General features: G+C 57.6%; 1 protein-coding gene across 4 annotated transcripts; it reads left to right on the top strand.

Annotated features, from left to right (window-relative positions):
• Positions 1–933: 933 nt before the first annotated feature.
• Positions 934–16,961, top strand: CTSK (cathepsin K). Of its 4 annotated transcripts, none has more exons than XM_074981407.1 (8): positions 934–1,058; positions 7,514–7,643; positions 9,395–9,517; positions 10,683–10,838; positions 11,722–11,940; positions 13,465–13,630; positions 15,265–15,370; positions 15,532–16,961. In XM_074981407.1, exons 2-8 carry the CDS (start codon positions 7,518–7,520, stop codon positions 15,629–15,631), a joined length of 996 nt encoding a protein of 331 aa, XP_074837508.1. In that variant the 5' UTR covers positions 934–1,058; positions 7,514–7,517; the 3' UTR covers positions 15,632–16,961. The 4 variants fall into 4 exon arrangements, with proteins under 4 accessions (XP_074837508.1, XP_074837509.1, XP_074837506.1 ...); XM_074981408.1 differs by having other exon boundaries at positions 938–1,058; positions 7,517–7,643; XM_074981405.1 differs by lacking the exon at positions 934–1,058 and adding an exon at positions 5,450–5,592 and having other exon boundaries at positions 7,517–7,643.
• The last annotated feature ends 906 nt before the right edge of the window (positions 16,962–17,867 follow it).

The raw sequence follows: 17,867 nt of genomic DNA, 5'->3' as shown, positions 1-17,867 counted from the left end.
TGGTCGGCCCCCACATAACTAACTCTGCCCTGGGATTTGTGTTTACCCCTTAGCGCAGGGTCAGGCAAGATCTGACCTGCTGTGGCCCACCCTTGTGGCACAGCGCAACTTCACTCAAAGCAGCTGGCTGCGCCCTGTGGCTCTCTGCTTGGTGAGGGGGGGCAGGGAGGGGACGCTTCATGCCCTGTGCCTGCCCCCAGCAAAATCTCTCTGTTCCTGTTGGCCAGTTTCCTGCAGCACAGGGAGCTGCATGGAACAGCCAGCTGCTTTTAGCCGTCTGGGGCTGCTGGCAGGCAGGGAGTGTTGCCGGCCAAGAGCCGCTTAGATAAACGCCTCCAGGCCAGAGCCTGTTCCTGGCACGCCTGCCTCCTCCTGAACCCCTTATTCCCTTCTAGACCTGCACCTCCTCCTACAGCCCTCCCCCCCAGGCCAGAATCCTCCCCTGCCCCAGGTCACCACCCTCACCTTCAACCAAACTCCCTCTCCCACCCCACACCCCTCTCCTGCACCTCAGTCCCCAGCTCCAAACTCCCTCTCCTGCCCCCACCCTCCATCCCACCCCCCTCGGCAGAAAAGCATGGCCCTTGGTCACTTACCCCAATCTCAGTGTGGCCCCTTACATCAAAAACGGTTGCCCAGGCCCCCTTCAAGCCCAGTCCAACTCCTCATCCTCTTTCCTTGAACGGCAGCGGGGTTTGGCCTGGGCCCCACCTTGGTTTCACGTTCCGAGGGGAGGGTTACACTGCAACAGGTGCTATGACTGTGGTTTCAGCTGGCAGCCTCCCCACTGCCGTCTAGCTAGCAGAGAGAGAGGGGCAGCTGAGGGTTCTGTTACATCTGTGTCAAAAGCAGTAGGTTGGCATCACTTGCCGTTTCAGGGTTTTTTTGGCCACCACGGGGCTCCGTCGGGAAACACGCAGTCCAGGTCTGGCAGCAGCCTGCGCCCAGGGCGTCAGCCTAGAGGAGGGTTTAGCGCTGTGTGGGGAGCCACCTGCTTTGGCGTCTGTTTTGGCCGGTTCATGTGTGTTCTCGTTCTGAATCCTCAGCAGAAAGTCGTGGTAAGTCGCAATCTTCCGGCAAGAGGATTTGTTGATTTGTTTTAAACTCTAACTTCACGGGGTGGGGGGTGAGCCAATGCCTGGGCATGTGCTCCCATTGCTGGCCACACCAGGTTGTGTCTCGGCTGCTCATCAAGCACGCTGGCCGAGTGGCAGTCACCCACCAGCTTCAGAGTCAACCTCCACTCAGGGTATATCTTTGCTACCCGGACAATCGACCCCTGCAAGCTCGATCAGCCAGGGTTCCACTGGGGACAGGGGAAATGGAGCTACCTGTGGTTGACAGTCGGCCCCTGTTCTCCTCAATCCTGCGAGGAGCAAGAGAGGTTGATGGGAGAATTTCTCCCGTTGACCTCCTGCTGTAAGGACGGCCAGGTGAGTCGACTGTAGATAAATTGATTCCAGCTACACAACTGCCGCAGCTAGAATTGTGTGTCTACAATTGACTTTAGAGTAGACCTGGCCTCAGTTATCCAAACCAAGGGCATGTGCTGCTTATTTGCTCTGCACCATTGGATCTCATGGCTGGTTCTGACCCACCTCGTCCCTGTTTTCACTGACGGGGCCCTAGTTTTGGGGCTTGTTGGAAGAGCTGCCTCCCTACAGCAGCCTGGACAAAACGCCACTAGAGATCAATTTAGGGTGGCATGGAATTATTTTGCTCACTGGAAAAAGACAGCTGTTCACTCGTGCTTATTCACAGAGCAGTAGATGGTACGGCCAGAAGGGGCTGGTAGGTCAGCTAGTCTGATCTGGATAGCACAGTCCAGGGAAATTCGCGCAGTTAACTCTGGGTAGAACCTAACAACCGGGTTTGGCTCTCAGGTCCCTTCCAGCAAGGCAGCTGGAGTGGCATTAGAAGCCATTTTGTTACCCTCGCTGTTCAGCCTGTGCCTGATTCCTGACCTGGAGTGGTGGTCACTGCCAGCTGTGGTCAGTCTTTGTTCTGCTTGTCTCCACTAGACATTGTTGTAACACTCAGAACCCAGCTGGGCTTCTCATCCGAACAGGGGTCCCCGCAGCCCTGGGTGCGCCCCTATCCAGCAATATGGGAGCAAGGCCTTGGCACCTGCTTGTCACGTCCCAGGTTAAAACCCTGAGAGAGCAGCCTAAGCAAACTCCTTTAAACAGCACAAGTCTTTGTTGCTTAGGTGGGCCTTGACAGCAACACACAACTGATGTCCAATAACGCCAGCATCACATGGCAGCATTTTTTGCATGGGTGGATGTGATTACACCAGTGGTAGAGTGGGGATAGGTCGGGCCTAGCAGAGTAGCTAGGCTGGAGGCAGGGTGATCTGTTAGGAAGGGTGCTGAGCTGGTATTTTGTCTATTACAGGGAATTGGTTTTGCTCACTGAATTGGTTGTTCCCTTGTGCAACTGCCCTGCTGGGCAACTCGTGTCCTGGCTCTGTGCCTCAGTTTCCCTGATGATGCCGTGGGGTTTGTGATACTGACCTCTGGTGTGAAGCGCTTAGACACCTCGGGGGGTAAAGCCCTAGGTCAGAGTACCCGGGCAGATGACCTTCAATCATCTTGAGAGGCTGGTCGGGTGTGTCTGGAGGGGGCCATCCTTCTGGTTGAGTAAGGGGAGGGTTTTCTGACCAGTTTGAAGGGGAAGCCACATGACGCATGGGTAAGAGTCAGGCTGGGATGAGGCACAAAGCAGCCAGTGAGCCGGTCACCAGCTTCTGTTACGTTCAGTCCAGTCCTGGGGATGGCGCTGAAATTCCCAGGCACTGATTTTTTTTTTTAGCTCATACATTCAATTAGCTGGGAGGGAAGGTTTATTTGTTCTGTTTGTGCAGCACCTAGCACCCCACAGGCCAGCTCCATCACCAGGGCTCCTGGGTGTTACCGATTCCTAGGCTGAAGTGGTGGGGTGTTGACTTGCCAGCTGTTGGTCTTTGTTCTGCCCCTCTGCCCTAGAAGTGGTTGTAGAACTCAGGATGCAGTTGGGCTTCTCATCCGCACGTGGCCCCTCCAGCCCTGAGTGTTCCTGTGTCCAGCAACGTGGGAGTGGAGCAGTATTCCGTGCAAGCTGAGCACCGGGGGGGCCACCCAGCTGCTTGGCAGAGCGCCCACAGCCAGCAGCATGTGTTTCTATGGGTGGTGTACATCTGCACGGGCTTTGCATACAATAAAATTTATTCCACTCATAGGTGAAAAAAATTTCAAGGGAACCCTGCAGTGGGGTCCTAGTACCTTGTTGTTAAAACTGGGGCCTGACGATCAGTAACTGCTGTAAGGGAAGAGTGGCTCACATGGCCGGGGTTGCTCGGGTTCCTTCCCTTGCTACAGCCCCTTCAAATGGCAGGAGCGGCCATGCTGGGCAGGGAGACCAAGGCTTCAGAGGGTGAAGGTGAAAGCGAGTCCTGTCCTAGAGGCACGCGTGGGGAAACGCTACTTGGCCCTGCAGCCCATCTCCCTCCTGCTCCCTGGCACCTCTGACAGCTTCAGCCCTTCACGGGGAGCGATGAGCGGCACATCTGAGTCGGAGGTGCAACCTCTCGGCCAGCCCTGAGCACTGGACTTGAGCGAGGCGCACGGCCGAGATTCTCGGGATGCCTGATTCATTGGCCTCCGGTCCAGCCTCCCCCACCCCCGCTGCTGGGCTCACACCAGTTCCTGAAATTCCCAGTTAGCGCTGGGGAAAACAAGCAAACAGGCATGTGGACGGGGCCAGCTCCTTGGCGCTGGTGGATGGCTGCTGCTGAGTCAGCTGTGGAAAGGGGCACGGGTGTGTTGGGGGATAGCGCTTTGCCCAACAGACTTGCTCAGCCCCAGCGAGCCTGGGCCTGAACTCAGCCCTGGCTGGAGAGCTGGGGGGAGGCAGTGGGGCCCAGGGTAGAGCCACAGGCGCAGGGAAGCATACGGGGCTGCTGCACCACGCCCAGGCTTTGCGTCCAGGATGGCCCCACACTGAGTTCCTGGCTGCTGGCCCAAGACTGGGGACTCGGCTGCTGGCCCCAGGGTCCCCAGCGGCTCCTCTGTGCTTCTGCTACTGCTCAGAGTCCCAGCCCCCAGCTTCAGAGGCTCCACTCCTGGCCCTGGTGTGGGCTGTGCAACCACCCCCATTGGGGCGCCAGCCTGGGGTGTTGAGGGATGTGGCCAGGGGATGTGGCTCAGCACCAGTGTTTCCCGTAAGCTGAGTGCTTGGGCAGCTGCCCAGGAGAGATTCAGGTGCTGCCCAGCTGATTAGCAGAGCACCCCCCCAGCCAGCAAAATGTGTCCAGGGGTGGTGCACAGCCGCACATACCTCAGTGTACATAAAATTTATTCTGCACATGGACCAAAAACAGAGAATGCTGCTCTCCTCCACTTTAGAAAATGTTCCAGCACCACTGCCCCGAGCCTGAAGCTGCCTGGCTGGAGCTCAAAGCCCCGTGTTCAAAGCCAGCCAACCCATGGCTAAGCCCAGCGGCTGAGCTACCAGTACCCTGCTCCTCCAGCCTTGTGCGCCGGGAGTCTCGAGGAGGACAGGACCCATCTCCTATGGGCAGCTCCAGGATCCAACATTGCAGCCCTGGAGCCTGGGGCCACAAGCAAAGCCCCCAGCGGCCACAGCTAAGGAGCCTGGACTCTGGAGCAGCCTCTGCAGAGTGCGTGGGGGGAGAATTGCTCTACAGGTCACATGCCTCCCCCCCCGCCTGCCTGCAGATGGTGGGTTCCGTTCCTGGTCCCGCAGCTGGGAGGTGATGGGAGAAGGGGTATTCCTGGCCCCCTCTGCCCACACCTGAGAGAACACGCGTCTGTGCAGTGTCAGCCGCTCCTGCTTTCTTGGCTTTGGAAGTTGCTGAGCCAGTTCCCCGGTGCCTCCGGCAAGAGGGCACCATCATGCAAGTGGCACACGGACTTGGAGGCTGATGCCAAGTGACTGCAGCTGGACTGAGGGTGCTGTGGGCTGAGAAGCAGGCCCCTCAGGGGGACTCCTGCAAGGGGCTGACCTGCCCCAGAGCCTGAGGAAAAGGAGGGAGCTCAGACCTCCCTGGCTCAGCCCCTGCTGGCGTCTGGGGTGCAATGCCTGGCTATGACTCTACGAAGGGCCATTGAAAGTGAAAGGTCCTTGCCCCAGGAGGGTGAAACGCCCCATCGGGGGCAGGGAGGGACTTTGCCCCCTGCGATGGTATGCTCAGGAAATCCGTACCATGCCAGGTCTTTGGGGGTGGGGGGGAGACAGCTCCCCGGGTTGTCCCCTGCACTGCACTGGGGAGTGGGAAGGGGGCAAGGCCGGGTAAGAATCAGGCCCATGAGGTGATTACAGGAGTGTGGCTGGCAGCTGTGGGTCATGTGAAACCGAACACCCAGCCGGCACCTCTCCCTCCGCCCGACCCATATGCAAATCTGAGTAAACCCTGCATGCAACTGCCAGCCCAGACTTTCCAGCCGCCGGCCCGACTTCCTCAATCCAGCCGGCATAAAGAGATCGAGCAGCTGCACAACGCTGCAGCATCCTGCTTGGAGCTCGGCTCTCTCTGGAGCGTGGCGGAGAAGGCGGATAAAGCGGGTAGCCAAGAACAGCCGCCCCTGCCAGGTGAGCCCCAATTCCCTCCTGGTCCCGGCTCCTCTGCTCAGCAGCCAGTGGGACTGGAGAGGGCTCCAGGCTGGGCTGCTCACTCTGAAGCTAGAGCCAGGGCCCCAGGCTGTTGGTGGCCGATGCAGAGGGATTCTCCCTTGGTGTGGACGGAACTCTTTTCCCTGGGGCGGGAGACACTTCGTAGCCCCAGGCTGCAGTTTCGCTGCTCTCGGTGCAGGTTCTTCAGTAGATTTTCGTTTCCTTCTCCGCAAGCATCAGGACCAGCCCGTCAGAGCTGGGGGCATCTCAGAAGTTTGCTGCTAGGGCTGGACTGCCCCGGGTGGGGTGGGGGGGGAAGGAGGCAGTGGGGAGTCCGGGCGGGGTAGGCTGGCTTGAGAACCAAACTGGGAGTCCAGCCTGTTGGGTTGGAGGCCTTGCTGAAGAGCCAGGTCTTCGGCTGGGCCAGGCCCTGGGAATGGGTGGAGTAAGAACCAGCTCCCACCCCGGCTTGGAACAGACAGGCAAACAGAAGGTGAGAGAGGGGAAACCAAGCCACAGAGTGGGCGCTGCAACTTTCCTGGCTCAGGCTAGAGAGAGAGCGCAGATGCTCGTGTCCGGGCCGGTGCTCCAGCCGGTCGACCGCCACAGTGCGGGTGGGGGCAGAGCGGGAGGGTCTGGCTGCTCATCCCTTTCGCTTGCGGGCTGGGGGCTGAGCAGGGCTGGAGGGCGGCCGTGGCTGAGGCGAGCGTGGTGCAGCGGCGATGCTGCTGGCGGTGGTGTGGGCACTTGGGCCTTGAGCACGGGCAGGTGGGAGCCCTGCATTCTGCACCCAGCACCGTGTCTCTGGGGAGTGGTCCTTCCCCAAACTCTCTGCCTTTCCTAGGCCAGGAAATGGGCCAGGAACCTGAAGGGAGGCAGGGCAGCCTAATGGTTAGAGCAACCGGCCTGCGAGCCGGGGCACCTGGTATATTCCAAGCTGTTAGACTTCAGGCCAGTCTGGGCCATGTGCCTCAGTTTCCCCATCTGTGGGACAGGCCCAGAATGGAGGGAGCTGTGGCACCACGGTGGGTTTCAGTCCAGCCTGGCCCTAGCCTGGCTGCGCTGCCATGGAGCAGAGTTAACGAACCCAGGCGGCTTAACCCGCATTCCTCCAACAGCTCCAAGGAGTCTCTGCCCACTGGCCCTAATGGGAAACAGCTGCTGGGGCTCATGTGACAGATGTTTGTGCTGCCAGCAGCCTGTTCCCGCCAGCTGGAAGTCCAGGGGCGGATGTGGGGGGGTGGTTGGGTTGGGATCCAGCTTGTGAAAGAGGAGCCTGGCTCGCGCTGGTGTTTTCACAGACCTGCCCCATGTAGCTCCCCCCGGTGCCGCTTTGCCCCTGTGTACAGGGGAGCGCAGCGCCTCAAGCGGTGCCCTGTAGCCAGGATACAGGAGCAAAGTCCTCACTCATTGCAGGCACAATGGGGAAAGTCCAGTGTTTACCCAGCCCCTTGCTCCCAGCAGTGCCCGGTCCCAGCTCCATGCAGCCCCAGGAGGTAATTGCTTGAGCACATAAGCTTTGAACCAGGCGCTAATACCAGTGGTCTATATGTAACCTACACACCTAGGTGGGATTTTCTCTAACACCTCCAGGTGTAATAACATCCCCACCCCTCCTCTGTGGGTCATCCGCTGGGTCTCAGCCCGAACATGCAGCACCGCAGCCTGGGTTTGAACAAGGGTAGCAGTAGTAGGTTGTTATCCACCATGCAGCCTGGCCACTAGCAAGGGGCTTGGCCCACGTGTTGCCAGGTGTGGCTCTGTGTGCCGCATCATGGGGATCTGTGCTGAGCCTGCAGGACTGGAATGTTGTCTGGGGTGGGCGCATCTTGTATTTCTTTAAGCTGTCCAGCCCGGCCTGCCTCCCTCACCCTGTTCACCGCTTTCCCCTCTGCCCCAGCAGGATGTGGTGGATCAGCCTCCTGGTTCTGCTGCTCCCAGCAGTGAAGGCCAGCATGTATCCAGAGGAGATGCTGGATTCCCAGTGGGAGCTGTGGAAGAAAACCTACCGCAAGCAGTACAATGGCAAGGTACCCGTGGAACGCCACCCAGCACATGAGCAGAGCGCCCACAGCTGGTAGCAGATGTTTCTATTTGTGGTGCACATAACAAAACTTATTCTGCACATGCAGCTCCACGAGGGTCGGGCTGCTTGGGGGAGTGGGCTTCGGCCTAGCCAGGAGGGCTGAACTCTGTCACCCGGGGCCCCAAAGCAGCCGTTGTGCCAGGTCCAAAGTCCATGTCTGTCTGTGCTGCTAAAGACCGTGGAGGATTGGGTCACCCACGTGTGGTCGCTTGCAGCGCTGCAGAGCTCAGCTGGGTCAGGACGGCAGCGCCCTACACCCACTCTGCCCCGGCGAAAGCGGCTGCTGAGAATCAGGCCCCGTTTCCCTGCTGCCGGAGCACCACGCTCGGCCTGGGAGTGGGGCTGCGGGCAGTGGTGTGGCCGAGCGAGCGCTCATGTTCCCGGAGGGGTAAGGAGCAGTGTTCCCTGTAAGGCACATAAAGGCAACCAGGAGGTGGCCTATCAAACACCGCCCAGCTGATTGGCAAAGCGCCAACAGGCAGCTGTACTGGCAGTGCATGTCCACACGGGCCTCTGTGCACGGAACAAAATGTATTCTGCCCCTGGAGGGATAAAATTAGCAGGAATGCTGGTTCGGAGTGGAGGGATTCATGGTTTGGGCCACGTGAATCTTGCAGGGCTTGAAGTTCGGTGGCAGAGGGGTTATGGGAGACCCCACGAGGGAGCATAGGAGCTCACAGTGGGGAATAGCCAAGTGGCGTATGGCCACGGGGAACTCAACTTTAGGCTTTAAGGTCAGCCTGGTCCCTGAGGAGCCTGACCTCCTGCAAACGAGCTCCCAAGAGGTCCCCGGTTTGGGACACATCAGGGAGTTGAATCGTGGCCTACCAGCAGAGAAGACAAGGGTCATCTGTGGCACTTTGGGCAGGGGGCTGAACAAGATGACCTCCTGAGGTCACTTCCAGCTCTAGGAGTCTATGATTCTGCGAATGCCCAGCCGCTTGTTACTGCATTGGCTGCTGGGGGGATTCTAATGCAAATGGTAGGTGGCCACGTGCCTCCAGGACATTACAAGGATGTTGGCTGGCTCTTGCAGAGAGAGCTGTGGGCAGTCAGGTCTAGTGGGTAGGGTGGGTGTACAGGCTGGAGAACGAAGCTACGGGTCGCCATCAGAGTCAGCTCTCCGTTCCCAGAACCAGCCAAAGCTGAGGGTCAGAACCACGGACCGTGCAAAAGTTGGAGCTGGGATGGGTCACTGAGGGTGGGAATGGGCGCGGGGGGAAGTGGCTCAGCCAAGGCATGGCTGGAGCAGGATCTGAGCAGCAACAGGGCTGGGTGCCGGGGGACACACATGAACAGGGTCTACCACAGGAAACCACCTGGTTCCTCAAACAGATTTCTCCTCCCTGCTCTGAAATAGCACAGCTGAACCAATCAGTGGAGCCACCAATTGGTGAGCCACCAATCAGAACTCCAGTGGGCGGGGTCTTGGCTGCCAATCCTCGATGCATAGCCATTGGGTGGGGGCTGGGCTGGGCCAGGCATCTGGGGTCTCAGAATTCTGGATGCAAAACATCCCCTCCTCTGTCCCAGGCAATAGGGGAGGAGCTATTCTAGGTCCCTCTCACCTCCAGTGCACCAAGCTCCAGACCCTGCTCTGTCTCCAATGCCCAGGAGTCCAAGCAGGGTTCAGCCCTTGGGGTCCGACACACCGGAGCGTTTCCGTTCACGTCTTCCCCTCCCCTTGCCTCGCAGGTGGACGAGCTCTCGCGGCGGCTGATCTGGGAGAAGAACCTCAAATACATCAACACCCACAACCTGGAGTTCTCGCTGGGCAGCCACACCTACGAACTCGCCATGAACCACCTGGGTGACATGGTAGGGGGAGGAGATGCAGGGGTGGCTCAGTGCTGTACCAATGTGATTCTATCTGTCCTGCCATCATCATCTGGGTGTTGGGCTGCCTTGCCGGGACACAGCCTGTCTTCCCCTTCTGCATTGTACGCTGTAGACTGGGTGTTTTCAAGCTGGATCCACCAGCTCACCCTTCCCTAGAGAAAGCCGCTCAGTGGCCTGGAACAGGTTTAGATCTGCTGCCGTGTCCTTGGTCCAAGGCCCGCTGGCATCCTGCAAAGCTTCCCTCTGATTTCCTCTCAGGTGCGGGGCTCTGCACAGTGAATACAGCCCCCTTGGGCTCGCCTGTCTGTGGGGAGCTGGGGCTGGTGGGGTTGCTGGAGACGAAGGATGGGTCAGGGCACCAGCCTGCTCTGTAGGAGACTTGCCTTCAGTCCCTGCTCTGGTGCACAGCCCCGGGTGACGTTGGACAAGTCCCGTTGCTGCTTCTGTGCCTCAGTTTCCCCATGTGTGCAAAGGGAGTAACAGGGCTGCCCTGACTCCCGAGAGGTTGGGAGGGTGGGTATATTAAAGACACTGTAGTAAGCGGGGGGGGTGTCCAGTCGGTATCACAATTGGGCAACATTATTTGTTCCTTGGCATCGCCTCTGCTCTTCCCTGTGACTGACCCTGGGGGGGCGGGGGGCGTAGGACATTCAGTTACCATAGTGATTGGTGCTGAAGGTGAGAGAGAGCCAAGGTCACTGGCTTATTGCACTGCAGCTTATTCCTGCTTCATTCTCCTCCTCTGTGCAGAGTTGCCCCACAGCCTAGCCTGTGTTGGCGCTGGGGTCTGTGCAGTGGCTGTCTTGGTGCAAGCCGGCACAACAGGGCCCTGGCCCTTGCTGGCACCTGCTCATGATGCTGTGAAGCACACTAACGAGGGGGGGCAGGAGGTCTCAGTAAGCATTTGAGCGTAGGGCGTTGTTCTGGTGCCCATCTGTCCATTCGCCGAGTCTGGCCGCCAGCCCCTCACGGCGCAACCTCCCCCTGCATCTCTGCGCTTGGTCCCCTGCGTCCAGACTGCACCAGTTTAAATGTGCTGGGAGAGAGGGGGATTCTCTCCCGCTGGGAGCTCATTCTGCAGAGCATGGGCCGCCCCAGCAGGTTGTTACACCAAAGTTCTCCTCCATCTGCCTCCCCTTCCTAGACCAGCGAGGAGGTGGTGCAGAAGATGATGGGGCTGAAGGTCCCGCCGTCGCGTGAGCGCAGCAATGACACTCTCTACGTTCCCGACTGGGAGGACAGGGTGCCGGACACAGTGGACTGGAGGAAGAAGGGTTACGTGACACCTGTGAAGAACCAGGTAAGCAGTGCTGGTTGATGCTTCCCTTTATGTCTGAACCACACAACTGCCCTTGTTGGCCAGGACTGACTCAGAGAGCCAGCGGCTGGAGTCTGGGCTTATTTTCACAGAGGCGGATCAGCTCTGAATTTACACCAGGGTAAGAGCTCAAACCCTGAGATCTCACAAGCTCTGTGTGACAGTTGCCAAAAAAGCAAACATGACTCTGGGCTGCATCGACACGTGTCGTGAGCAAGACACAAGAAGTCGTTCTTCCGCTGTCCTCTGCACTGATTAGCCCTCGACTGTGTCCAGTTCTGAGCTCCGTGTCACAGGAAAGATGTGGAGAAATTGGAGAAGGGCCAGAGAGGAGCAGCAAGAATGATAAAGGTCTAGACAACATGAGCGATCAGGGAAAGATTGAATGAAAGAAACTGGGCTTGTTTAGTTTAGAAAAGAGAAGGTTGAGAGGGGACATGATAGTGGTTTTCAAGTACCTAAAAGAGGGCTACAAGTAGGTAGGAGAAAAATTGTTCTCCTTGGCCTCTGAGAACAGAACAAGAAGCAATGGGCTGAAACTGCAGCAAGGGAGGTTTAGGTTGGACATTAGGAAATAATTCCTAACTGTCAGGGTGGTTAAACATTGGAATAAATTGCCTGGGGAGGTTGTGGCATCTCCATCACTGAAGATATTTAAGAGCAGGTTAGGCAGACATCTATTGGGGTGACCTAGATGGTGCTTGGTCCTGCCATGGGGGCAGGAGACTGGACTCGACCTCTCGAGGTCCCTTCCAGTTCTCGTGTTCTGTGATTCTGTCCTCCCCACGCAAGCCAGGTGCTTTCTGTTCTCCCTCTCTGCTCCCTCCTTGGCACTGCCTCTGACCCCCTCCCTCCTCTGCATCAGGGCCAGTGTGGCTCTTGCTGGGCTTTCAGCTCCGTCGGGGCCCTGGAGGGGCAGCTCAAGCGCCACACCGGGAAGCTGCTGTCCCTCAGCCCGCAGAACCTGGTCGACTGCGTGACCAACAACGACGGCTGCGGGGGCGGCTACATGACCAACGCCTTTGAGTACGTGAAGGAGAACAGAGGCATTGACTCGGAGGACGCCTACCCCTACATCGGCCAGGTCAGAGCTGCTGGGGGGCGGGGAGGAATTAGGGAGATGCAGCAGCCGTGGGGTTGAGTTCTACAACTGGGATGCTGAGGGCAATGCAGCCACTCATGCCTGGGAGTCGCATTTGCCAGACCTGGGGAGAGGTGCTCATGCCTTCTTGCCCAGGGGACATCAGGGAGTGGACCTGGTTTGACCTGTGAGCCAGCCAAGAGCTGGGCAGCCACTAGGGGGCAACCGTAGTGACCACTGACTTCCTGCTGCCCCCGGCTGCAGCTGGGGGAGTGACCTGTGCTGGCCCCGCCCTGTCGAGACACCTCCCACTTCTGTTCACACGTATGGGAGGGGGCAGAGCTCCATTGGCAGCTGCTCAACCTCTCCTGCAGGGTAGGAGGAACTCCTGAGATGTGCCAAGGCTTTGGGCTGGACCAGGCCGGAACTTCTAGGACCCCTAATTTACTCCAGGAAAAATGCAGTTTCGTTCAAGGTTAAAGTAGCCCCGATTTTGATGTGAATCATTTCAGCCACTCAGCAAGTGGGTAGAAGATACCGTGGTGGATAACTTCCAGCCCTGTAAGGGAACTCTCTTGGCTGGCGGGAGCCCTCCTTTCCAGGCTCTGCTCTGCTACAGACTCACCTAAGCCTGGTTGATTAATCAAACACACAGAAGAGTTTTCAGCTTTCAACCTGCATTGCAAAATCAGCTCTTCTGCCCACTGGGCTCCCTGGTTATCCACCAGTAGCCCTCCTGCTGCCTACCCTGGCCCTCCAGCCTGTCCATCTCAGGGCTCTCACTACCCGGCCATCCCTAGGCAACCAGCTGCTGCTATTACTACTTTGGTGGCACTACCATTTTCTGGTCTGGGAAGACAGTGGGGACTCTGTGCTGGTTGGATGCTGTGCTGGAGGTTATCACTGTGCTGGAGAACGAGCCAGCAGCTTCATTACAGAGCTTTGCTAGCATCTTCTCCAGTACATCCAGGCAGCTGGACCCTGACCCAGGTGGTGCTGCTGGGCAGTGCTCATGTAAAACCTGGGCTGGGTTCTGCAGGTGTCCCCTTGTTTCTCTGGGTCAGTTGTTCTCAACTCCTGGAAGGATGACGGAAGAGGATGTTTCTCTGACACATCAAGGGCAAAGCTACCAGGTGTTTTTACTCTTGTCTCACTCCAATGGCAAGACCTGGCTGGGAAGTTCCATCCCTCCCTCCATCTGTCCAATTGGGATGGAATTGAAAGAGTTTGTTTTCCATGAAGTTTTCCAAATTTTTGTTGGCACTTTATTTTTGCAATTGGAAACAGAAAAATTATCGGCCAGTCGGCCCAAAGGGTTGGTTGGTTTCTCACCGACGGGCCAAAACTGATCAGATTTAGTGGCCTAAATCTTGAAAATTAAATCAGCAAACCCCCCCTCCCCTTCCCCCTTGCAGTTTCTGATTGGACATTACAGCCACTTTCTATTCCCGCAAAACCTCCCTTGGCAGTGAAATTGCAACCTGCTCTGTTGGTGATGTAACCGGCTGCCACCTCTGCCCCCTGCAGGACGAAAGCTGCATGTACAGCCCGACTGGAAAAGCGGCCAAGTGCCGTGGGTACAAAGAAGTCCCCGAAGGGAATGAGAAGGCGTTGAAGAGAGCCGTGGCCAGAGTGGGGCCTGTGTCTGTGGGCATTGATGCCAGCCTGTCCTCCTTCCAGTTCTACAGCAGAGGTAGGCTGGGCTGAGCCCTGCAGGAAGAATGGGCAGTGACCCGGCGGTGGGCTCTTCTTGCGCTGGTGCGATGAGGCTGCGGAACTCATTGCCGCAGGAAGTCATTGGGACCAAGAACTTGGTGACCTCTGAAGACGTTAGACCAGCAATGGGCAACCAAAAATAGGGCGGGGGCCGCCTGAGTGGCTCTCCTTCACCTCCAAGGGCTGCAGCAGCCTGCGGCCCCTTGGGGCTCCACCTGTGGTCCCATGGCCCCCACCCCCCCATGCCTCTCACGCACTGGGGCACCAGAGCCCTGGGACTCACCTGCTCCTGCCCCTCCCTCCCAGCATGCTGGCGGCACCTCGGCGCTTCTCCCCGCTACGCCCCCTCCCTCCAGGAGTTTGAACAGGCCCGAATCAACTCTTCCAGCTCTGGGAGGGAGCCGGGGAGCGCTCAGTGCAGGGGCTGCAGTGCAAGTAGACTGAGAGGTGCGCCCGGCCCCTCCTGCCTCTGGAGGCAGCTCTGCTCAGTGTTAGCCCCTCTGCCACCATGGCACCAGGTGCCAAAACAGCCTGGCCTCAAGGGCTGGACAGAGCCAGTGAGGGGCCAGGGACCGGCAGGAATGGGTCCGAGCTCAGTGCTTCACTTAGGGGGCAGTGGGAGCTGACTGAGGCAGAGCTGAGAGGAGGCCTCTCAGGCGGCGTGAGCTGGAAGTGGGCACAGGGGTAGATCGCCCCGGGGCCGGGCAGGGGCTGTGATCCGTGAAGCCCCGATGCTGCTTTAGGCTCTCGGGAAAAGGGGCCCATTGGGGAGAAGCAGCCCCAGCACTAGGCAGCCAGCGTGACCATTTAGGAGCCGTTCCCCTGCTCCTCCAGAGCATCAGACAGACTGGGGCCTGCTGGAACAACCATCTCCGGCTGAACACGGGGGGGGCTCAGATGCGGCTTCCCCAGGGCAGCAGAGCCGGGGCTGCGGATGAGGCAGGAGGGGGGGGAGAGGTATTGTGCGGGGTCTGATGGGAAGCAGCCATAGGCACCACCTGAGAGGAGCAGGGGGCCAGGCTGCGAGGTGCACCCTGAGGCGTGTGCGAAGTGCTGCGAGCGTGTGGGAGGAGTAGGGAGAGCAGCGCTCTGGTGTCCCTGTTCGCAAGAGGCACGTGGGGGAGGGGAGCATTGAGAGGAGGCCGCAGGTGGAAGCCCAGTGGGCTTCAGGTTGCCCACCACCGTGCTAGATCTTTACAGGGAGAACCCCCAAAGGATCAGCTGTCACGGTTTACGCTCTGGAAGGGACATTAAGCCATAGGCTTCGGGGTTGAAGAATAATAGCAGGCGCTAGGTAAGAGCTTGTGGTTTTCATCAGTAGCTCTCAAAGCACTTTACAGAGGAGGGTAGTATCATGAGTCCCCTTTGCAGATGGGAAAACTGAGGCGTGGAGTGGGGGAGGGGCTTAAGTCTAGCTCCAGCTATTGGAGACCAGGGCGAGAGCTAATGGGGCAGGCAGATGATTCCCGCCCCCATCTGCCACTGTGAGTTTCTTACGCTTTCCTCTGAGGCACGATCAGAGACTCGGTTCAGGGCAAGCCGGCCCACAGGCTGGTCCAGTGTCCCAGGTTGCTCTCATGCCCCAGAGTGACTCCTGCCCTCCGCCCCCAGGTGTGTACTACGACGAAAGCTGCAATGCTGAGAACATCAACCACGCGGTGCTGGCGGTGGGATACGGCACTCTGAAGGGCACCAAGCACTGGATCATCAAGAACAGGTAACGCAATGCTGGCCAATGCCCTCCAAGAGCCCCTGCCTGCAAGTGCAGCCTTCGCCTTCGCTGGGTGCCCCGTGGTTCAGGGAGGAGGCACTAAGCCAGCACTGAAGGGCCAATGAATCCCCACGGAGCTTTTCACGCCCTCTCCTTTCTCTCCGCAGCTGGGGAGAGGAGTGGGGTAATAAAGGTTACGTCCTGATGGCCCGGAACATGAACAACGCCTGTGGCATCGCCAACCTGGCCAGCTTCCCCAAGATGTGAGCCCCAGAGCTGTTCCCAAGAAGAGTCTGGACTCCTGAGCTGGCATTGTGGGGTATCAGCGTCTCTGGCTCCACGTCCATGGCCGTCACCTACTCGGCTTCCATGTTAGCCTTCCGTGCTTGCAGTTTTTATACTCTGCCCTTCTCTTTCGACTTGTAAACTCCGACGCAGGATCGTCTCTGTTCTAGCAGCCCTTCTGCCCCGCCCTCCCCAATAGGCACCTCCATCCCTCCCTCTAGGAAAGAATCCGTGTCTGCGGATAACCAACACAGTTGTAGCCCTATGCAGGCAGCAGGGATTAGAAACCCGCACCAGCAGTTCAGGAGCGAGCCGCTACACTCTACGAGCCAGAGAACTATAGCCTGCACTACTCCAAAATCTGAGATCTGCACCGCAGACCCAGCAGCCCTCCACTGCATACCTTGGTTCATTACAGCATGTGCGATGCACACCCTGCTGCGGAGTTGCACCGTGCCACATCCCCTGTGGTAGGGACAGATGGACACACACACAGCTGAGAGGGATCACTAGTCCAGATTCTGAAACCTTGGGATGCAGCACAATGCAGGAGGTTGGTTGGATTTCACCGCCTGGCAGACTTCTGCATGTGGCTTCATGTTCCCCTGGCCTGTCTGTGCTTCGTTCTGCTCGAGACGTTGTCCCTCTGGAGTCGGAAGGAAAAGCTGCTCTCTGTGTTCTGGAATATAGGGCAACAGCTGTACACTCCAGATCCTGTTCACATTTGCAGCCCATGTGCCCTGTACCTTTTTCCAGCCAGGTGTGGAATACATTTTATGTGCCATGAGGCATGTGCAGATGTGCACCACCCATAGAAACACATGCTGCCAGCTGGTGGGTGCTCTGCTCATCAGCTGGGCAGCATTTGACTCTCTCTTGGGTGGCTGCCCAAGGGCTCGGCTTATGGGGAACACAGCTTGCAGCCCTTCCCCGGTGTGACAGGTTCTGGTGAGACTGACATGATTTTATTTTTAAATAAACCCAGCTGGGAATAACCCAGACCTTGACTGGCGGTGTGCTCTGTGTCCAATACGATCTGCTAATACAGACCTCCCAGTGTGGTGTCAGGGTGGCCAGTGTAAGGGGGCAACCTAGCCCTGCTCACTGGCTGCCTGCCGTGCTGTTAGACCTCAACCATGATTCCCTTGGGCCTTCCATTGGAGGACCTCAATGTTCCTCAGAAGCCTTGCAAACAGCTCATAGGCCCTGCTGCACACAGTATGCAAGCTGAGGGCGTAGCATGGATTTATATAGAGGCAATAAGATATTCTCTGTCTTATTCTCTATCCCTTTCTTAAATGATTTCCTAACATTCTGTTGGCTTTTTTTTGACTGCTGCTGCTCATTGAGTGAATGTTTTCAGAGAATGATCCACAGTGCCTCCAAGATCTCTCTCGTGAGTAGTTATACCTAAATGAATCCCTGCGCTTCCCTTCCAAAATCTGGGAAAACATAGGTGCTGAAACCTCTTGCAGTGTCTCATGGGTGTCGTAGTCCAGCTGCCATGTGTGCCCATCCCCCTTTATGGGACAGTCTTCTTAGCTGGACTTCGTCTCCCATGATGCACCATTGCTATGGCCCTCACCAAGAGGGAATAATATGTTGCATCATGGGATATGTAGTCTGAGCAGAGAGGAGCGTGGGGTCAGGTGCCACCTGAACTACAGCTCCCATGAGGCTCAGTGGAAGCATTTCTGAATTAAATTGCATTGAAAAAAATAAATAAAAAAGCAATGCAATTTTCTGGGGCAGGGTGGGGAGAGAACCATTTTCTGACCCGCTCTAGTAGGTAAACATTATCCCAATGACACGGAAACAAAAGACTCAGATGTGACAGTGCTGGAGAAACTTGTGTGAGTGCTGGAGTGAACCACAGGGCTGGTTTGTGGCCGGGGCCTCAGTAACAGATCCCTTTGTGCTCAGGATAAGCCAGTCTTTTCTGTGTGGGATGCCAGTAGTATTGAGCTTCCCTCATGCAGCTGCCTGTAGTGTGACCCTTGGATGTAGCCAAGGGTTGAACAGCAGGAGCCAGGGCTACAGCTGTAGCAGAAAGGTTTGCACTGGGTTATTTCATGGCTGACACAGCAGACTGGGGCAACGCTGATGAGAGAAGGAGCAATCCAGACAGTCTGGGGCAGCAGAGAGCAGATCAAGTCAAATTCAACCCCCATCCCAGCCACTGTAAGCCAGACATGAGAAGTCAGGTTTCCACGCCACA

This window comes from Carettochelys insculpta, chromosome 30 (assembly GCF_033958435.1).
Source record: "Carettochelys insculpta isolate YL-2023 chromosome 30, ASM3395843v1, whole genome shotgun sequence".
Lineage (NCBI taxonomy): Eukaryota > Metazoa > Chordata > Testudines > Carettochelyidae > Carettochelys > Carettochelys insculpta.
The sequence above is the reverse complement of the archived record's forward strand: the minus strand, read 5'-3'. Positions and strand labels throughout refer to the sequence as shown.